Source organism: Osmerus mordax, chromosome 1, assembly GCF_038355195.1.
Source record: "Osmerus mordax isolate fOsmMor3 chromosome 1, fOsmMor3.pri, whole genome shotgun sequence".
In the NCBI taxonomy this organism is placed as follows: domain Eukaryota; kingdom Metazoa; phylum Chordata; class Actinopteri; order Osmeriformes; family Osmeridae; genus Osmerus; species Osmerus mordax.
In genome coordinates, this window is record NC_090050.1 from 14,202,473 (window position 1) to 14,220,463 (window position 17,991).

At 39.4% G+C, this 17,991-nt stretch overlaps 2 protein-coding genes across 6 annotated transcripts; both read left to right on the top strand.

Moving 5' to 3' along the window:
* Nucleotides 1–284: 284 nt before the first annotated feature.
* Nucleotides 285–6,022, top strand: cyld2 (cylindromatosis (turban tumor syndrome) 2). The gene is made up of 14 exons (XM_067242494.1): nt 285–329; nt 585–1,073; nt 1,400–1,523; nt 1,917–2,164; nt 2,271–2,439; nt 2,689–2,815; nt 2,928–3,035; nt 3,205–3,284; nt 3,396–3,462; nt 3,689–3,821; nt 3,952–4,060; nt 4,173–4,291; nt 4,429–4,633; nt 4,890–6,022. Exons 2-14 carry the CDS (start codon nt 642–644, stop codon nt 5,075–5,077), a joined length of 2,109 nt encoding a protein of 702 aa, XP_067098595.1. The 5' UTR covers nt 285–329; nt 585–641; the 3' UTR covers nt 5,078–6,022.
* A 1,496-nt stretch (nt 6,023–7,518) lies between these two features.
* Nucleotides 7,519–16,965, top strand: top1a (DNA topoisomerase Ia). Of its 5 annotated transcripts, none has more exons than XM_067240261.1 (22): nt 7,526–7,615; nt 8,023–8,047; nt 9,003–9,020; nt 10,064–10,160; nt 10,470–10,578; nt 10,747–10,799; nt 10,880–10,972; nt 11,106–11,202; nt 11,290–11,381; nt 11,552–11,667; nt 11,793–11,914; nt 12,123–12,245; nt 12,344–12,531; nt 12,725–12,869; nt 13,028–13,171; nt 13,282–13,467; nt 13,559–13,627; nt 13,805–13,919; nt 14,413–14,540; nt 14,949–15,043; nt 15,320–15,469; nt 15,647–16,965. In XM_067240261.1, exons 1-22 carry the CDS (start codon nt 7,583–7,585, stop codon nt 15,747–15,749), a joined length of 2,301 nt encoding a protein of 766 aa, XP_067096362.1. In that variant the 5' UTR covers nt 7,526–7,582; the 3' UTR covers nt 15,750–16,965. The 5 variants fall into 5 exon arrangements, 4 of the variants coding, with proteins under 4 accessions (XP_067096379.1, XP_067096388.1, XP_067096362.1 ...); XM_067240270.1 differs by having other exon boundaries at nt 11,121–11,202; XM_067240278.1 differs by lacking the exon at nt 9,003–9,020 and having other exon boundaries at nt 7,519–7,615.
* The last annotated feature ends 1,026 nt before the right edge of the window (nt 16,966–17,991 follow it).

The window sequence follows — 17,991 nt, forward strand, 5'->3', positions numbered from 1 at the left end:
TCTTTTTATAGAGAAGCTGAACAATGCTGTCATGTGATTACAATTGTAATCAGTCCTGACAAGGTTCATCTAACCAATCTAGGATACATGATTATCAGTAAATAATAAAAGCTCATGCAACAGTGTCACCTTACCTAGCCATCATGTGATGAGGACGAGGTGTATAGAATGGGAGTTGGCAGCGTCTCAGTCACAATCAGGTCAGGTGCATCGGTGGTTGGGTTGGTACTAGACTTTCTGGTTCATTGTTAGACTCGCTAGAGATATCTCGCAGTCAGGTGATAGCCAAGCGCGTCGAGGTTGTTACTGTTTTGACGCTTTAATATACGGTAAGATGTTCTTCAATACTCAGACTTAATATTCTTCTATAATATTGGATATTTAAATAATTTAGAAAGATGCTGTAAATATATAATTACTAAAGAGGGAACACTTATAAAGGATTTTGGTGAGATTGCGTTAATGAATAAAACTATTCGGTCGAATTCATTATGGGTACAAAACCAGTGGGTCAAGTAATTCATTAATAAACGATGATTCATTAATAAACGATGAACTTGTGTGTTTCATAATCTATTTTTTAGGTTCCTTACAAAGATTCTTCATCAGTTCAGGATCGAGGAGAGTAAAATAGTTTCTAAATGGAGACTAAAGGAGAAGTTGAGACGTTTTTCATTGTGACTCGGGGGAAGACTAGGAAAGGTTTCTCCAGAGGATATATTGGCCATGTGGAAGCAGAGACCCAGCACGGGGAGCTGATGGGACTGGTGTATGGAGGAGGCAGCAGTGTCAGCAGCACCAAGAGCCGGGGTGTCGTGAAGAAGGAGGATACTTACCTGCTTTCCCGTCACCAGGCCCAGCTACTGCTGTTTGTGTGTCCCCCCAGCAAGCGCCTAGATCTCCTGTGTAACCCGCAGCTCTTCGCTGCCATCTGTCAGCTGTCACAGGATGACCTGGTGGTACTGAAGCACAAGAAGGCTTACCATCCTGGACTGGTTAAGAACTTGATGCAGATTGGTAGGAAGGAGAACCAAGGAGACCTGCTGATGTTGGGCTTTGAGGTTGAGTTTGTGGTGAGTACTCTATAAAGCATAATGATATACTGTGTGTCAGGTGAATGCAACATTTACCCCATACATTTATTTACTATAGGAAGAAACAGCATCAGACAGTAATGTGAAGATGCCTCTCTCCCCTCTCCCACTGAAATTGTCCAGATTGTTATCTGTCAAAAAGTTAAACCAAATAGCTTTTTGTAATCCTTGTTCTTGAGAATGCTGCAGGTGATTTTAATACTATACAGTTGTACCCATACCTTTTCAGTGAAACTCCAATCAGCACACCTATTGGGACCTTACACATTTTATTAGAAATTCATGTTTTTAATGCTTCTGAGCAGGACACTGATCAGACGACATCATCTAAGAAGCCTGCCCCTCTACCCCTCTTCAGCGCAGCCGACATTGTCCAGGTTGTTCCTGCCTGTTCCCAAGGGCTTCACTGGAAAGATGTGCCTTTTGATGGTCTGTACATACACATTTATCACCGAGTTATTCAAGTAATGGTTTGTGTCTCTATCAGTAGTCTCTAATCTGTAGAAGTCCCAAATATGTAATGGTATGTTATGTAATTGTTCCCTTCTAGTAAAAATTCATAGAGAGATTATCATCACCTTCTAACAAAACACAGATTGAGAGAGCACTTGTGACTAGATTGCTTGCATACTTGTACAAAAGCACACAAGGGTACATGTACAAATCCAGTTAAACTGGCTCATCAAGGATTCATCACATGGTTTAGTGTTTATTGACAGCATGCTCCAAATTCTCATGGGCATAGACTAGTGACAAGAAGACATAGAATCCATATGATGTTTTTCTCTTTTCAACCACTCCTCCCCTCCCCCCCACCCCCAGGTCTGAGCAGAAAGACTGTGTCACGTATCAACTCCATGCCTAACCTAGGGTCTCGTAGGCAACACGTGAAAGAAAGCCAGACAGACCACAAGGTCATGCAAAGCCAAACCCCTAAAGTGTCACATATCCCATTTGAAGTGGGATCCATGGTGGAGGTAATGTCCAACACAGGGATCACTGTGTTTGGGGTGATCCGGTGGATTGGGGCCCCTGAAGGGAAGAAAAGCAATTGGGCAGGTATAGAACTGGTGAGTAAAACCAGTATAAGGGTACTCAACCTGCATTTGTTATTTAACTACTAGTAGTTATAAATTTATATAACATTCAACATTCTGACTTTTTCTTTTCCATAAGGATTATGAGGTGAAAGGATGCTCTGATGGGAAGTATAAGGGACAACAATATTTCTCTTGTAAGGACTCCAGTGCTTTGTTTGTACCACTCACAAAGTGCAGCCCTGACAGGAGGTTCTTGTACTCTCCCACTGAAAAGGATATCCTCAGGTCTCCAGATATCTCCCCAGGTTAGGCAGACCTGAGTTCTCGGTCTCTTCTCTTTCACTCTATTTATTTTTCTCCCTTGCTCTTTTGCTTCTCTCTCTCTCTATCTCTCTCTTTCTCTCATGTTCTCTCCCACACACAAACAGTACACACTGTAAATGTATCTACATTGTAAATACATACAATACCAATTTAGCAGTTCCAAATCAAATTGGTACAGAATAGACAAAGAGGATGGGTTCCTGAATGGGTTCTGCATGTGTTTGTTGCAGTTCCTTCATTGGGGGAAACGGATGCCCCACCTATACCTGAATCTGAGGCCCAATCTTTACTGGTGGGTAAGATGAAGGGGATCCAGGGTCACTTCAACTCCTGCTACCTAGATGTCACTCTTTTCAGGTACACCTGAACCATCCTGAACCCTTCCTCAAATAATACCCAATGAAAGTGGTTATGTTACCACATATAAACAAAACTGAAAGGCTGAAAAAGATATATGGTCTCCCCACAGTCTGTTCAGTTCCTCCAAGACCCTGGACAGTGTCTGCCAAAGTCCAGCTGACACAGAACAACACATATCTCACACTCTCAGGAAAGACATAGTGAACCGTTTACGAAGGTATAGTCCCTTAATGCAAGTGTTGTTTTAAACAGACATTCGGGGATGGGTCTCTCTGTTGAGTGTATTGTGTATTATGTTACGGATCTTTAGTCATAGGGTCTGGGTTTGTGTTATTGTCACCAATATAAGAATGATAATTAAGAGTGGTAACCAACTCTGTCCACAGAGATGGCTTTGTCCCTGCTGATAGCGTGATGAACTTCCGTAAGCAGCTTGGTTGTGACAGCTTTGTAACAGAGGAGAAAGGTACGCTGAGAAATATAACTTATTTAGTTCTTTAACAATTGGTTGTTGTTGTGTATATTTGGCACCAAAGTAGATAATGCTGATTGAACAGTGTTACTTTGACTGCCTCAGACCCTGAAGAGTTCATCACAGTCCTTCTTCAACATGTGCTTTGCACGGAGCCCTTGCTCAAGTTCAGGTCTGAACCCCTCCTCGTTGCTTCTAGTTTTTATTTTCTTCTCTTTCATTGTCTTCCACCTTCTGCCTACCTTTGTCATCTACCTTTTATAAATGGCATAATTAATACATGTGCTTCTCCCTCCTTTTACTGCATTTAAAAGACTACCTAATGTCTCTCTCTAGACTTTCTACACATTATAAGTTTGCTGTGCAGTTGTTGAATGTGTGCTTTTTTTTGGCCTCAGGTCCTGCAGGGGGGTGTCTCAGGATGCTTACACCTTCCAGATAATTCTAGAAAAGGAGCAGGTGGGACAGACACCTACTGTCCAGCAACTTCTGGAGACCTCCTTCCTGTCATGTGATCTTAAATTTGAGGAGGTGGGTGCTACTGGTATTTAAATTCATAGCTCTGTCGACAGAGCTGTATACCTTGTGGTCCCCCTAAAAAAGATTATTGTGTCATCCTTAACAGTACAGTTACAGTGTCTCCACTTGATGTGCTTCTCAGATCCCATCTTGTCTCATGCTCCAGATGCCAAGGTTTGGAAATAGGTACAAGATGTTTCCCCACATCATCCCCTCAACAGAGCTGGACATCACAGATCTCTTATACAACTGTGAGTTGCACCATTACCCCAGTTTTTGTAGTTTCTAAATCCAATAGATTTATATAGACACATATCCAATTATTCTCAGGTTGAGAGACTGATATCCTGCGTTTCTTCACAGCACCCAGAGATTGTTTCCTGTGTGGCCGTTTAGCAGAGTATGAGTGTTCCCAGTGTTTACAGGACCCCAGGCTTCAACCAGGAAGAATCAAACAATATTGTGCTACCTGTAAAACACAGGTGGGCAAAATATTTAAACCAGATTTTTACTAACTGTCACATTCAGTGCACACTAACTCATTAAAAAACATGAATGAATCTAAGGATGTCCTGTCTCTATACTTATATATTTACTTACATATTTACATTTACTTCAGGTGCACACCCATCCCTCCAGACAAGGTCACTGCCCTAGAGCCCTCACAGTGTCATCAGATGTACCAGCAGATGGCCCTATTCCAAGACATAAGATGCATCTGTTTGCTGTACTTTGCATCCACACGAGCCACTATGTGTCTTTTGTGAAATATGGCCCCAACCCTCACTCCTGGCTGTTTTTTGACAGCATGGCTGACAGATGTGGTGAGATTGATTGAATTGGCTGTTACAATTTACTATACCAGGGCATTTTAAGAGAAATTATGTACAAGCAAATATATTTTCAACACTGTAAACTCTTCTAATCTTGTGGTTTTATGAAGCAAACAAAAATGGTGCTAATTACAACATGTGCCTTACTCTTTAATTGTACCTGACTGTCATATGTGAGATTGCACTGTGACAAACACGTTGTTTTATCATACCCTATACATATATTTGTTCTTATTTCTCTTTATAGGTGATGACCAGACTGGCTATAACATTCCAGAGATCAGAGCTTGTCCGCAGGTTGGTGATTTCCTGTCTCAGGCAGAGGACAAGCTTGTGTGTGCTGACCCTTCCCAGGCAGGGGAGCCTGTCCGCAGGCTACTTTGTGACTCCTACATGTGTTTATATCAAAGTGAATCCATGGCGCTCCATAGATAAAGCCAGCATAAGAGTGAGACACACAAGTAAGAACTTGGTGTTCTAACAACAGGCCCTAAATAACCTTGTTGGTTGAGTCTGCATGCCTGAAGTAGGTCATCATTACAAGGTTCTGAAAACACTGTTGATAAGCTGGAGACAGCTAAACTTCCACTGGAAAGGAATGCTTTTATTAATAAAATGTCCAGTCATATATTTGACTTGAACATGACTTTGGCAGGACTGAAAGGGTAGTTAGGAGTGATTAGGATATGTTTTCTTTCACATGCCGATACAGATTTTTTCACTGCTAGTATTTTTTATTGTTGCCATATATATTTGATAAATTTTTGTACATTTGTTTTATATTGACCGTAATGATTTGTGACAAATTGTTGAAGTAAAATTATCTTTCCATTGAATTAATTAATGAACATGTATGCCTTTATTTTAGATTATTGTAAAGTTAGAGAGGGCTATGTGGAAGTCTAAATTGCCTCAAGTTTTATTGTACTCTCTAGATTAATCTTTAATTATCTTTTGGAAAATACAGATTTACAAGAGAAATGTAGATATAGTCAAACAGATTTACACTTAGATATCAATAAAATCTACTTACTGTAAATGGAAGTGGACTCTGAGACTGTGAAGTGAATTTCAAACAAAACCCAAACAATAAAATATATGAGATACTTGTATGGGAGAAGACCTAGTGTTGGCCTACACTACACTGAACGGCAATATTGCACAATACATGGTGAGATTATATTGACTTCCAATACCCTAGTTTAATATAACAACAGTTCTCTTGCAAAACACACCGACACTTAAGTCACCAAAAAATAGCATATTTTATTGTACAGAACAAATTCACACTTAACAGACACACTTTTTTTTTAAACCTCCTTATTCTGGAGGTTGAAAATGTTTTGAATAACACAACATTGACCACACAATGATCTTCTTTTTTCTCATAAATTCCTAAACATAAAAAGTTGGATCAAGGTCTGTCTATAGGCTTGTAAAAATTGTTGACTGTACATGTATTGCCCTCTTGTGGAAGACAACGTATTCCACTTCCATCACACTCATCCACATTCAAGAATGTCCACTCAGACGTGCACAGCACCTTGTTTTAATATATAACTCAAATGACTCAAATGACTTCTTGCTTAAAACACTCTGCTTTTTGCACTGCATTACAACATGGTATCTTGTACATTTGTATTTTTTGTAATATTTGTATTTTTGTATTTTTATATTGTAATTTACGGCAACTTATATTTTATTGTATATTTAATTCTATTCTAATCACACTTAGTACTGCTAGTTTATGTACCCTTAGTATAGTTAGTCCACTAATTTGAATTTTAGGTATATGTTTATTGTATGCACCTTCCTGCCAAAGCTAATTCCTTGTCTGTGCAAACTTTCATGGCGAATAAATCCCTTTCTGATTCTGATAAAACAAAAACACAGAAAATACTTTACTTGAAAAGAACTGTAAAATAAAGCATACATTGTAGTATCATCTCATGTTTCTCAACCAATCCTGCTAATCCTCCTAATAAGATTACACAAACACTGATCTGAATGGGTTTTAAAGTGATCTGAACATAGATCTGCCTCCTCATTACTCTAGGACCTGGGACCTATGTACTGCATTGGTTACCTTCACCAAGTAGCCTCCTGTAAGACGTTCACAATACAGCTATGCCCCTATCTACCTGTATAGTCAGAGGTGAGAATGATTTGGTAAAAGCCTCAATGTGTTTCATCTTATTTTATCTTGGGAAATACAGATATCCCACATTTAACACATGGGTTTTATGGCAATGAAGAACAGGATAGCCTACAACCCACCTCTATGGGGGTCCCCTCAAGAATAGTAAACAAGGAGTATTTTAACTTGTGGGGATATTTTCTTGATATTTAAAGGGAGTTTAGGAGGATTTGGGGTTAGAGTTAAAAGTATAGTGTTGGGATAGTGGGATTAGGGTTAGGAGCTAGGATTAGGGTTACATTTTGGGGTTAGGGTTAGGGAATTCTAGATTTTGAATGGGACTGAAGATTTTGTCAGTCCCCACAAGAAGAGCAATAAGCCTAAAACATTCTGTTTGGATTCACAGTGGAAAGAGCTATAGCTTACATTTTGCATAGCCTACGACCATGTCATGTGATTAAGGACTAGCTGTAAGGATAAACCCTGTGGTTGCTGTTAACAATCGAGCTAGATTTTATTTTCAGTAACATTTTCAGATTGTCTGATCTGTTTTTAAATAGTAGGCCTATCTTCTGACACGAGTAGTTGGCCTACTGTCCGACGTGGAAAAGCACGTTTTTAAAGGAGGGGTTATGGCGAACTCGTTTTCCCCACCCAGTCACTAACACGAGCATGCGCATTTTGATAAAATTCGGACTTAGTCGGTTACACAATTGTTTCTTTCTTCATTCTGCCTGCATCTCCTCGCCGGCATTTTACCCTACACGTTCCTCACTTTGTTTTTATCAGATACATAATTGGAAATGAGTGGAGATCATTCCCACAACGATAGCCAGGTATAATTTGGAATGGTGTTATGTGATGTTTTTGGCTGTGTAACATAAAACTCTGTGGCTGTTCGATTTGCTATGATAGACTTAGGAAATGTTAGCTAGCTATCGAAGTTAGCAAGAACCAGAACATTAGCTCCGACTACTAGATGGCCATCTCTAGTACCTCGGTTTCCGTTTGACAGTAACTAAATCTAGCTGAGTGACAACCGTATGGATCACGCTAGCTGTATCCTATATTACGTGACATTTACATGATATGCTTATGTGTTGATATGTTAGCTTTCAAATGCTGTGTACTAGTCTTGCCAGCTTGTGGCGCTATTGTGAGCTAGCCGCTAGCCAATGTTAGAAGTTATCAGTGTCTACAGTAACAAGTGACCAAACATCATTGTTTGTCCTTGCTTTTGCAGATTGACTACGGCTCTCGGGCGAATGGTAAGAACGTGTGTTAAACTACAAATGTTATTTAAACCAGTTTACAATCTTTCCCAGAACTGACGTGTCTGCACCATTCGTGGTTAGGATAGCATGTGCTAGCTGGCTAGTTCTGTTTAATGCTAACGCTTCTGTTCAGCTAGGACAGAAATGGCGTCCAGAGACTAAGTCCGCTGCCTCCCTCACAAGCGCCTATTGTTCAAAAGACTGGCTCCGAAATGGAATTTAGAAAAAGTATTATGTAGATTTTATTGCAGATTCATAAAGACCCGTAGATGTTTTACATGTATATATACTTCAATTATGCTTGTGGTCGCCTTAACGTGCCACATTCCGGGTCTGAAAGTAAGGGTTTGGGGGTTGAGGACTTAGTCTCTACGCCATTTTCTTTTTCAGTCTAGCGGTCTGAATGTTGAGAATATAGCTGAAGTGCAGATGGCTGTGATATGGAGGCGAAACACGGAGGAGCATTGGTTCAGACATGATTCCCAAGGGTGAAATCAAGATGGCACCTATGCATATTTAGCAATAACTTAAGTTGTTGATATTCATGTGACTGTTACTTACATATTGTAGACATTGTTTGTGTGCAAAAGTGATCAAACATTGTTTCCAGATGGAATGTGGTTTTTCATGATTGACGTTTGCTAAATTGCTCATCTTTTAAACTAATTATTCGAATTTGAGCTAGCAAGGTCTTTCCCACATGGCTACTGTGTCAATGCACAACAATGCTAATTTAATTTAAGACTTCACACTATGAAATTTGATCAACTACAACATGCTTACAGACAAAACACAAATTCTCTTTTGAGTCCTGTCAAATCAGTTGAAGGTTTGGTTGTACTACAGCTGTATTTAGGACCTTTGGGAGAGCAGAGATTCTAAATGTATTATTTGTTATTACTTGTTTATTTACTTTTTACATCTTTCTATCCATCACATCTTTGTGTAGTGCTTTCAGATTGCTCAGGTTGGTTCATTTAAGAACTCTATTCCTTCAATATACAACTATTTGAAATGTTGCTTGTATTGTTGTTTTTTTACTGTAAAATACCTCTGGCCAAGTTGCCCATGCAAACCATTTTGTTACATTTAGTCATTTAGCAGACACTCTTATCCATATATGTTAGTGTCACAGTGTCACTGTAGCCGAGGCTGTAATAATACAATTTAAATAATAGTACAATTTAAATATATGTAGATTAAGCCTACCTGTTCACATTAAATTATGGCGTTGATGTAAATACCCAGATGAAAATCAAGCTTTTCTCATTGCCATCTAGGTTTCAGGCTTGGGCTACACATATCAGCATTTAGATAATACATAGGCCTATATACTTAAGCTATGCAAAACCGTAGCCTCAACAATCTCAAAATAGCCATTATGGCCATCCCAGATATCCCAATTTGAGCTCAAATCAAATTTGAAGTGAGCACTTTCATTGTAGGATGTTACAGCAGAATATTTGAGAGCTCTAATGTTTTATGTCATCTGTTATTTGAAGTTAAGACTGCCTAGGACCTAGTTGTTCAGCCCCAGATATACAATTCTAGCATGCACCTTCCAAAATGAGAGGATGGTATAGTATTAAGTTTCTCCAGCCATCATCATTTGACTGTTACATTATGTTAGCAACAATTAAGAGAAATTATTTAGTTATGTCGAGATGGGGATTACTTTCTTTAGCTGACAATGTTAAGCTAAGTGGTGACATGGAGAGTGAAGCTTTCTTATATACCACTATCTTTTTATTCCAAGTAATGACCTTTTATACGTGTAATACCTTTTTATACAAAACCTTTTATAGGTTTAAGCACTAGGGGGTGTTGTCTTTCAAGTTTTGGGTCATTTAAGTCCAAACCATGAAATGTTTTTTTGGGATTTTGATAATAAATTAAAAAAAAGGCACATGCATGATAATCCTCAAGTTAATGTAGTTTATTTTGGAACAGGAAAACAAGTATGTAAATTTTGACACTGCTACACTCAATTACCACTCTGCTTTCTCCCAGATTCTCACAAACATAAAGATAAATATAAGGATAAAGAACACAAACACAAGGACCACAAGAAGGATAAGGAGCGTGAGAAATCCAAGTATGGCAACAGGTATGACTCGACTACCAGGTCTCTTGAGTGGGGGAATGTGGTGAATCAGACTGATTTGAGTCACCGATGTTTGGGAATACATAATAAATCTCCACATCTATTGGTATAAAGATAAGCTCTTCAACATGGGTATTTTTTGGGCATGTCTCGGAGAAGGTTTGTGTGCATGCCTATCAAAATGCGTATACGATTGTAGACTGGTATTGCATCGGCATGCGGAAATGGTTATTCATGCGTTTTGACTGGTTTTTAAATGGAGTAGTTTCAAACTGATTTCAATTTGTGTTCTTTTCTTTGGGGGGAACTTAGTGACCATAAGGACTCAGACAAGAAACACAAAGAGGAGAGAGTGAAGCACAAAGATGGCAGCACAGACAGACACAAGCACAAGGACAAAGAAAAGAGGAAGGAGGAGAAAGTGAGAGCCCAAATATTTTTTTCATAAGTCATCCCATATTGTGCACGGTGGACTTCGAATGTCAGAACTATCAAGAGTTCCTTTGAGACTTCCTCAAAAGAAAGGTGAATTGGGATAATATGCATTCAGGGTGAACTTTTGTTCTGAACACACATTTTGCCTTGCCAGGTAAGGGTTCTTGATGGCAAACCAAAGAAGGAGAAAGAGAATGGCTTTGCCAGGTAAGTTACGTTTCACGTGTGTGGCATACAAATTACGGTCATTTTAGAATTTATGATGAATCCCAATGTTTTGTCATCAGCCCTCCTCGCATTAAATCTGAGCCTGACAGTGATGGCTTCTACCAGTCTCCCAAACATGAAAAGTCTTTGAAGAGAGTGCGGGATGATGACAAGTAAGTAGATCTGAGCATGTCCTCAGTGTTTTATATTCCCCTTTTTAAATGTAATTAGCAGCTCTGTCATTTTTGAGAATGAGGTTTAGAAAGTGATAGTTGAAATCACCAGTGTAATACAATAATCTTAAAGGTTGTCTCTTTTCAGTTCTGAATTCAAGCCCAAGAAGGTAAAGACTGAAAATGACAGGATGGACAAAAAAGTAAAAAAGAAGAACCAAGAGGATGAGGTTGGTGGAAAACCAGTTGTTCAGAATGCTCAAAACAGAAAGATCTTCAGGCTTTTTTAGATGCTTTGGTCCCCCTTTCATGTCCAGGATATCAAGCCTAAAAAGACAAAAAACAAGAAAGGGGAAGGTGCTAATGGTAAAAAGAAAGCAAAGAAGGAGCCAGAAGAGAAGTGGAAATGGTTAGTTTCAAACATCCTCCAGCTGTCTTGTACAATGGAGCTATTCTCATTGTGTATTTGGTGCCTTTCAGTTCATTTGATGAATGAAATGTGGAGGTTTAGAACACTACTGGACGGACAAAATGATCACCTCACCTCACCCCCTGTGATGGTTCTCTTTGGACCTCTAGGTGGGAGGAAGAGAGATCCACAGATGGGTCCAAGTGGAGGTTTTTGGAACACAAAGGTCCAGTGTTTGCTGCTGCATACGAACCTCTTCCCAGCAAAGTGAAATTTTACTATGATGGTGAGACTAATGTGTTTTTTTTCGCCCACTGGTTAAATTTGCTGTTGAGGAGGTTGGAGACTGTTGCAATGGTGGATGTCAACCATATTTGTCAGCTGCAAATTGGTTTTAATCTTTTTAAATAGGAAAACACATGAAACTTAAGCCAGAGGCAGAGGAGGTAGCTACATTCTTTGCCAAGATGCTGGATCATGAGTATACCACCAAGGATATCTTCAGGAAAAACTTCTTCAAAGACTGGAGAAAGGTATGGTGCACTTAATGACAGTTTTATTAGTCTGAGCACTTTCCAGATCAATTATTTGTCTTTTATTCTTGAATGAATAATTACTGCCATAATGTTAGCTTATCAGGATAACATTTGTCATTGCCACAAGCAGTAATTTACCTCAAGGAATTAATAAATGCATTTGAAGACTCTTTTAACCAAATCTGTGTTTCTATTCCCTCCACAGGAAATGACCTCAGAGGAGAAGTCCAAGATCACAGACCTGAACAAGTGTGAGTTCAATGAAATGGCTGACTACTTCAAGGCTCAATCTGAAGCCAGGAAGCAGATGTCAAAAGAAGAGAAACTAGTAAGTCAAATCATCAACTTTCCTCATACCTTTTTCAAATGTCTGCAATCTTGAAAATGAAATCGGCTCTAATTCTTAAGATACTGTGTATCTTGCAGAAAATCAAAGAGGAAAATGAGCGCCTCCTCCAAGAGTATGGCTTCTGCATCATGGACAACCACAAGGAGAGGATAGCTAACTTCCGCATCGAGCCCCCAGGTCTGTTCCGTGGCCGAGGTGACCACCCCAAGATGGGCATGCTGAAACGCAGGATCCGACCTCAGGACATAATCATTAACTGTAGCAAGTGAGTTAGATTGTTGAGGCTAAAGTGTCCTGACAAATCTTTTCTTTCCTGCTTTCACTATGTGCTTGTGGAGAACTGGTTTGAGAACATTATCAATGTTTGTCCCCATTAGCCAAGCAGAGGGCAGTAAACCTGGTGAGGAGTAATTATTGGTAGGTTTTGGCCTTTCATTATTCTTTTTCCTCTCCTCCAGGGACTCCAATCATCCCAAACCTCCCCCAGGCACCAAATGGAAGGAACTGCGTCATGATAACAAGGTTACCTGGCTGGTTTCGTGGACAGAGAATATCCAGGGGTCCATCAAGTACATCATGCTGAACCCCAGTTCCAGAATCAAGGTGGGTTGATGGGGCCTTAAGGCATATTGATTCATGTTTAAGGGCCTTATAGACTACATTTGTACTGATCAAACTGAATAATCTACCAGGTTTAGTCATTTCAAGTTCGGAATGTGTTTTCAGTGTTAAAATGTTTGCATTCATGTGTTGGCCTCCAGGGAGAGAAAGACTGGCAGAAATATGAAACAGCCCGTCGGCTGAAGAAATGTGTGGAACGGTTGCGGGCCCAGTACCGTGAGGACTGGAAGTCCAAGGAGATGAGGATTCGACAGAGAGCTGTGGCCCTCTACTTCATTGACAAGGTTTGTTTCCTCCATACAAACATGCGTGCACTGACTGGTTACTTGCTACTTCGTGGTAGATATTTTGAGATCGCTCTAGTTGTAACATGTCGTGTCCTACATTTTCCCAGCTGGCTTTGAGAGCTGGTAACGAGAAGGAGGAAGGAGAGACTGCAGACACGGTGGGCTGCTGCTCCCTCAGGGTAGAGCACATCGTGCTGTCCCCTGAGAAGGACGGACAGGAGTTTGTTGTAGAGTTTGACTTCCTAGGAAAAGACTCCATCCGCTACTACAACAAGGTCCCTGTGGAGAAAAGGGTAAGGAGTTTGGGGGAATAGCTCGACCTTGATTTGCCCATTCTAAATCGGTTCCTGGACATGTTTAATGTTGTAATTTTTTTAATCCCAGGTTTTCAAAAACCTCCAGCTTTTCATGGAGGGCAAGCAACCAGAAGATGATCTGTTTGACCGCCTTAATGTAAGCTAAACGAGCGCAGTCTCTTAAACACAACCACTCCTAGATATGAAATGGTATTAAAAATATCCATAAACATGTCCATCTCAGTGTATATGGCGTTCGATGTTCATTTTATAACTTCCTAGATCCCCATCTGTCCCATTTGACCTTATGAGTGCCACATATCTATTCTTCCAGACCACAATTCTGAACAAGCACCTTCAGGAATTGATGGATGGACTGACGGCCAAGGTGTTCCGTACCTACAATGCGTCAATCACTCTGCAGCAGCAGCTGAAGGAGCTCACGAGCCGTAAGTCATAGCTGCCATCACTTGACATTCCCAAACATGCATAACTACTAGAGCCCGACCGGTAAAGGATTTTTAAGGCTGATACCGATAAAAAATATTTGGTGATTTAAAAAAATCCAATATTCCGATATCGGCCGATATAAAAAAATCCAGAAACGCGTAACAAAACAAACTGATTTCCCTAACAGTAGTTATTTGTCGTTTATATTTAGTCACTTTTAGCAGAAGTTCTTATCCTGAGCGACTAAGTACAGGGACATTCCCCGAGGCAAGTAAGGTTAAGTGCCTTCCCAAGGACACAATGTCATTTGATACGGCGTTGTCATTGCGTTGTCTTGTCCCAAGAAATTCAGTGCCCAGTCTGACTGTTGTTCTGTGCACCTGACAATAAAAAAACTGAAAGTTGTATGACAGGATGAATCTGGGTGGGAGAAGAGCAAAACTCATCTTAAGGGGGGGTAAAAAGAAGTTTAATTAATTTGTTTACTCCCAGCTGATGAGAACGTTCCTGCCAAGATCCTGTCCTATAACAGGGCCAACAGAGCTGTGGCCATCCTTTGTAATCATCAGAGGGCACCACCCAAGACCTTTGAGAAGTCCATGCAGAACCTTCAGACTAAAGTAAGTGTGCTGTGCACATTTGGACTATTCTCTAAGCTCACGATATGTGGACTAAAGTCCCACAATACTTCACTCAAAACATAACGTAGCTTCTCCAGTCTATACAACAGCAATTGACGTTGGTAGGCTGTTTTTTTTTTACGTGTGTCTACAGTAACCTAGGTTTTGAATAAACAGTGATGCAGTTGAGTTAGTTTATTTCATGCACTTTTATGAATACTGACTGTTATATTCTGATAATATCCATGAATAAAGGATACAACATACTATTGTCTGTGTTGTATTTTAGGATATAAATGCTAAAATAATTCATAAAATGTAGCATATGTTCAGTGTTTTTTTTTATTTTATTTTTTTCACATTGCACCCTTTTATTCTCCAATACTGTTTTTTTTTTTGGTTCGTTAGATTGATGCCAAGAAGGACCAGCTGTCTGACGCCAAGAGGGAACTGAAGAGCGCCAAGGCCGATGCCAAAGTACGGAGAGACGAGAAGTCCAAAAAGTAAGTAGCAATGGACGATCAAGGGCACCATTATGTATCCTCTGCTGGTGCTACTATAAATCAGAATCAGAAAGGGATTTATTCGCCATGAAAGTTTGCACAGACAAGGAATTTGCTTTGGCAGGAAGGTGCATACAATAAACATATACCTAAAATTAAAATATGTGGACTAACTATACTAAGGGTACATAAACTAGCAGTACTAAGTAAGCTGGCTTGTACAGTAAATGGCTTGTACAGTTAGATGATTCTTCCCTGATGCTCCGCTGCACCTAGATCTGTAGAGACCAAGAAAAAGGCAGTGGAGAGGATAGAGGAACAGCTGATGAAGCTGGAGGTGCAAGCGACGGATCGTGAGGAGAACAAGCAGATTGCCCTGGGTACCTCCAAACTCAACTATCTGGACCCACGAATCTCTGTAGCCTGGTGAGACAGGACTCAAATCTATCTGGTTCTCCTCCACTTTTATATATTTTGCATGATATGTAAGAAAGTGCAATGGGTGTGTGAAATGTATTTTGATATACCATTAATGAAGTTAAATTCTTCTTGACCTTTAGTAAAACATTTGTATTTAATATTCATCTCCCATTGTCTTCCAAGGTGTAAGAAGTGGGACATCCCAATTGAGAAGATTTACAACAAAACACAGCGTGAGAAGTTTGCCTGGGCTATCGATATGGCAGATGATGACTATGAATTTTAAATCCAGAAGCTGTTTATTTGGTTTCATTGGATACCCATTTTTAGCTTAACAGATTTTACCTGATGGCCAGCCTGATGAGCTGTAGTGAGGAGTGTGAGCTCAAAAAGTGTGGCTGTATAGATGAGTTGAATGCCAGAGGATGATAGTCAGAATGTTCAGGCCATCACAAATGACCGGAGGGGAGGGGAGGGGGGGGGGGGGGGTTGGGGGGTCTGGGCTTAGTCTTAGGATCAGATCTGAAATCAGGTCAGTGATCTATACCCACATAGGAAGGTCAAGCAGTGCTCCAAATGATGACCGACCAGTGGATGATTTTTACCTTTTGGCTCTGCCCCTTCAGACGCAAGATGTCTGAACTTTGAACTTTGTGGTCCTATAGCAACTGTATTCAACAGCAAAAAAATGCTTTGTGTATCATTTGTTCACTTGATCTGTATTGTATCCTCCCATATTAATGAATTCTATATTTTGATAGAAGAAAAAAAAGTAAAATCAATAAATTCCTTAAGTACACCCACGCGCCTTTTGAGGACAAGAAATGTGAGTTTGAGTTGTGGGGAAAAAACCATGCAAGCTGTGTTTGGGTGAGTGTTTTAAACTGGACTATCGAATTGTAACATGAGGATGCTTGGACTGGCATAGGGAAATAACTTAAACTTCGTCAATAGCCTAAGCAAGCAGAATGTGAATTTCTTGAATTTTCTCTTTTTGTTACAGCTTTCATCAGGGACTTCAGTGTAAATGTGAACCAATCATGATTTGTTTCCCTTGCATTGCCAGCATCCTCTAAATCCTTCTACATAGCATTGTGTCCATCTGGTTTTAACTTAATTATTTCAAATGATTGCTTCATGAGGAAAAAAAATGCCCTTATCTGTTACTTGAAGAAAATGCTTTTAAAAATGTATTTTAAGTTGGATAATGGAAAATGTTTTTCTTTCAGAAGGTTGTGAGGGATATGAACTTTGCCAAAAAAATAACAATCTGTTACAATTTAGGCAGTTATTTTTAATTGTGTAAAGACTGAGTAAAATGAAACATAACAAGAGTTTTAATGTGAATGATTCATTAATTTTATTCCACTTGTCTAGAAGGGAAGTTGTTCGTAGTGGTAAACTCAACTTCCTGGTCCGTCTCTCCTGTCATAGCCTCCAATCATTTTTGTTTTAGGTTGTATGCTCATTGTAGGTTGAAAATAATAAAATCCTACAACTCATTTAGAATGTTACGTCTGATTATTTGCTTACTTGACAATGCAAAATTATGCAATTTTTCTTTGTAATAATTATATTTTTGTAATTTGAAAAATGAATGTTCAGGATAAAACATGTTCTGAAACGTAAAAAAAATATCAAGTCTCATTCCTGAGTTGCAGGCACAGGCAAATAGAATTCTAACTTTTGTTTGGGGTAAGCTTCTACAGGAGAGCCACCAGACTTTGTTTTTGACATTTGCTAGCAGACAGGATTTCTGAAATGGTGCAAAATTCTCAACTTATTTTTATCCAGGCTTTAGGATGAACAGGAGCAGGCAAATATGGTCGAAGATAAATAGGCCAAGCAATCCCACCTGAAGCCTATTCATATAATGCTCATGCTCTGCTTGATAAGTGAAGAAATTAGGTCCTTCATACATGAGCACTGGATGTGGGAAATCAGTCAGGAGTGTGTCCAGATTAAACAAGTGTGTAAAGAACATGTTATGCAAAAAGTGTTTTACAATTCCAAACTGAGTGTAAAACTGAAAATGTGCTTGCAGTTTTGCAGACTGTGTGCCTCAAGAACCACATTTCGTGTGTAAAAACCAGATCAGTTGACGCAAATCTAGTAATTTGGTATAATTGAATATTGGATAAACACTTGCAAGATGTCAATAAATAAGAAAAACACATCTTGGTTTGTGTTAACTTAGTAAACTTAATGTTTTGCACTGAGCAGTCAAACTGAATACACGTAGGTTAAGCATCTGAAACTGTTCTCTAGCCTGCTGTTTTGCAGGCATTAAATGTTGCACACATCTGAGATTTGTCATAGAAATGAACAGTCACTTATTTGTCATATTGAGTATGTTATATTACAATCTGTATGCATATATTACAAGTATATAGCCAAAGGATGTTTTGTTTTTTAGTACATAAGTGCAAACACAGTTCTCTACCAGCAGATGACAATGTTTCTTACCTAATTTTTTTATAAAATTATTAAATAATTATTACATATATTTTGCTTTTGTCTATGTATGC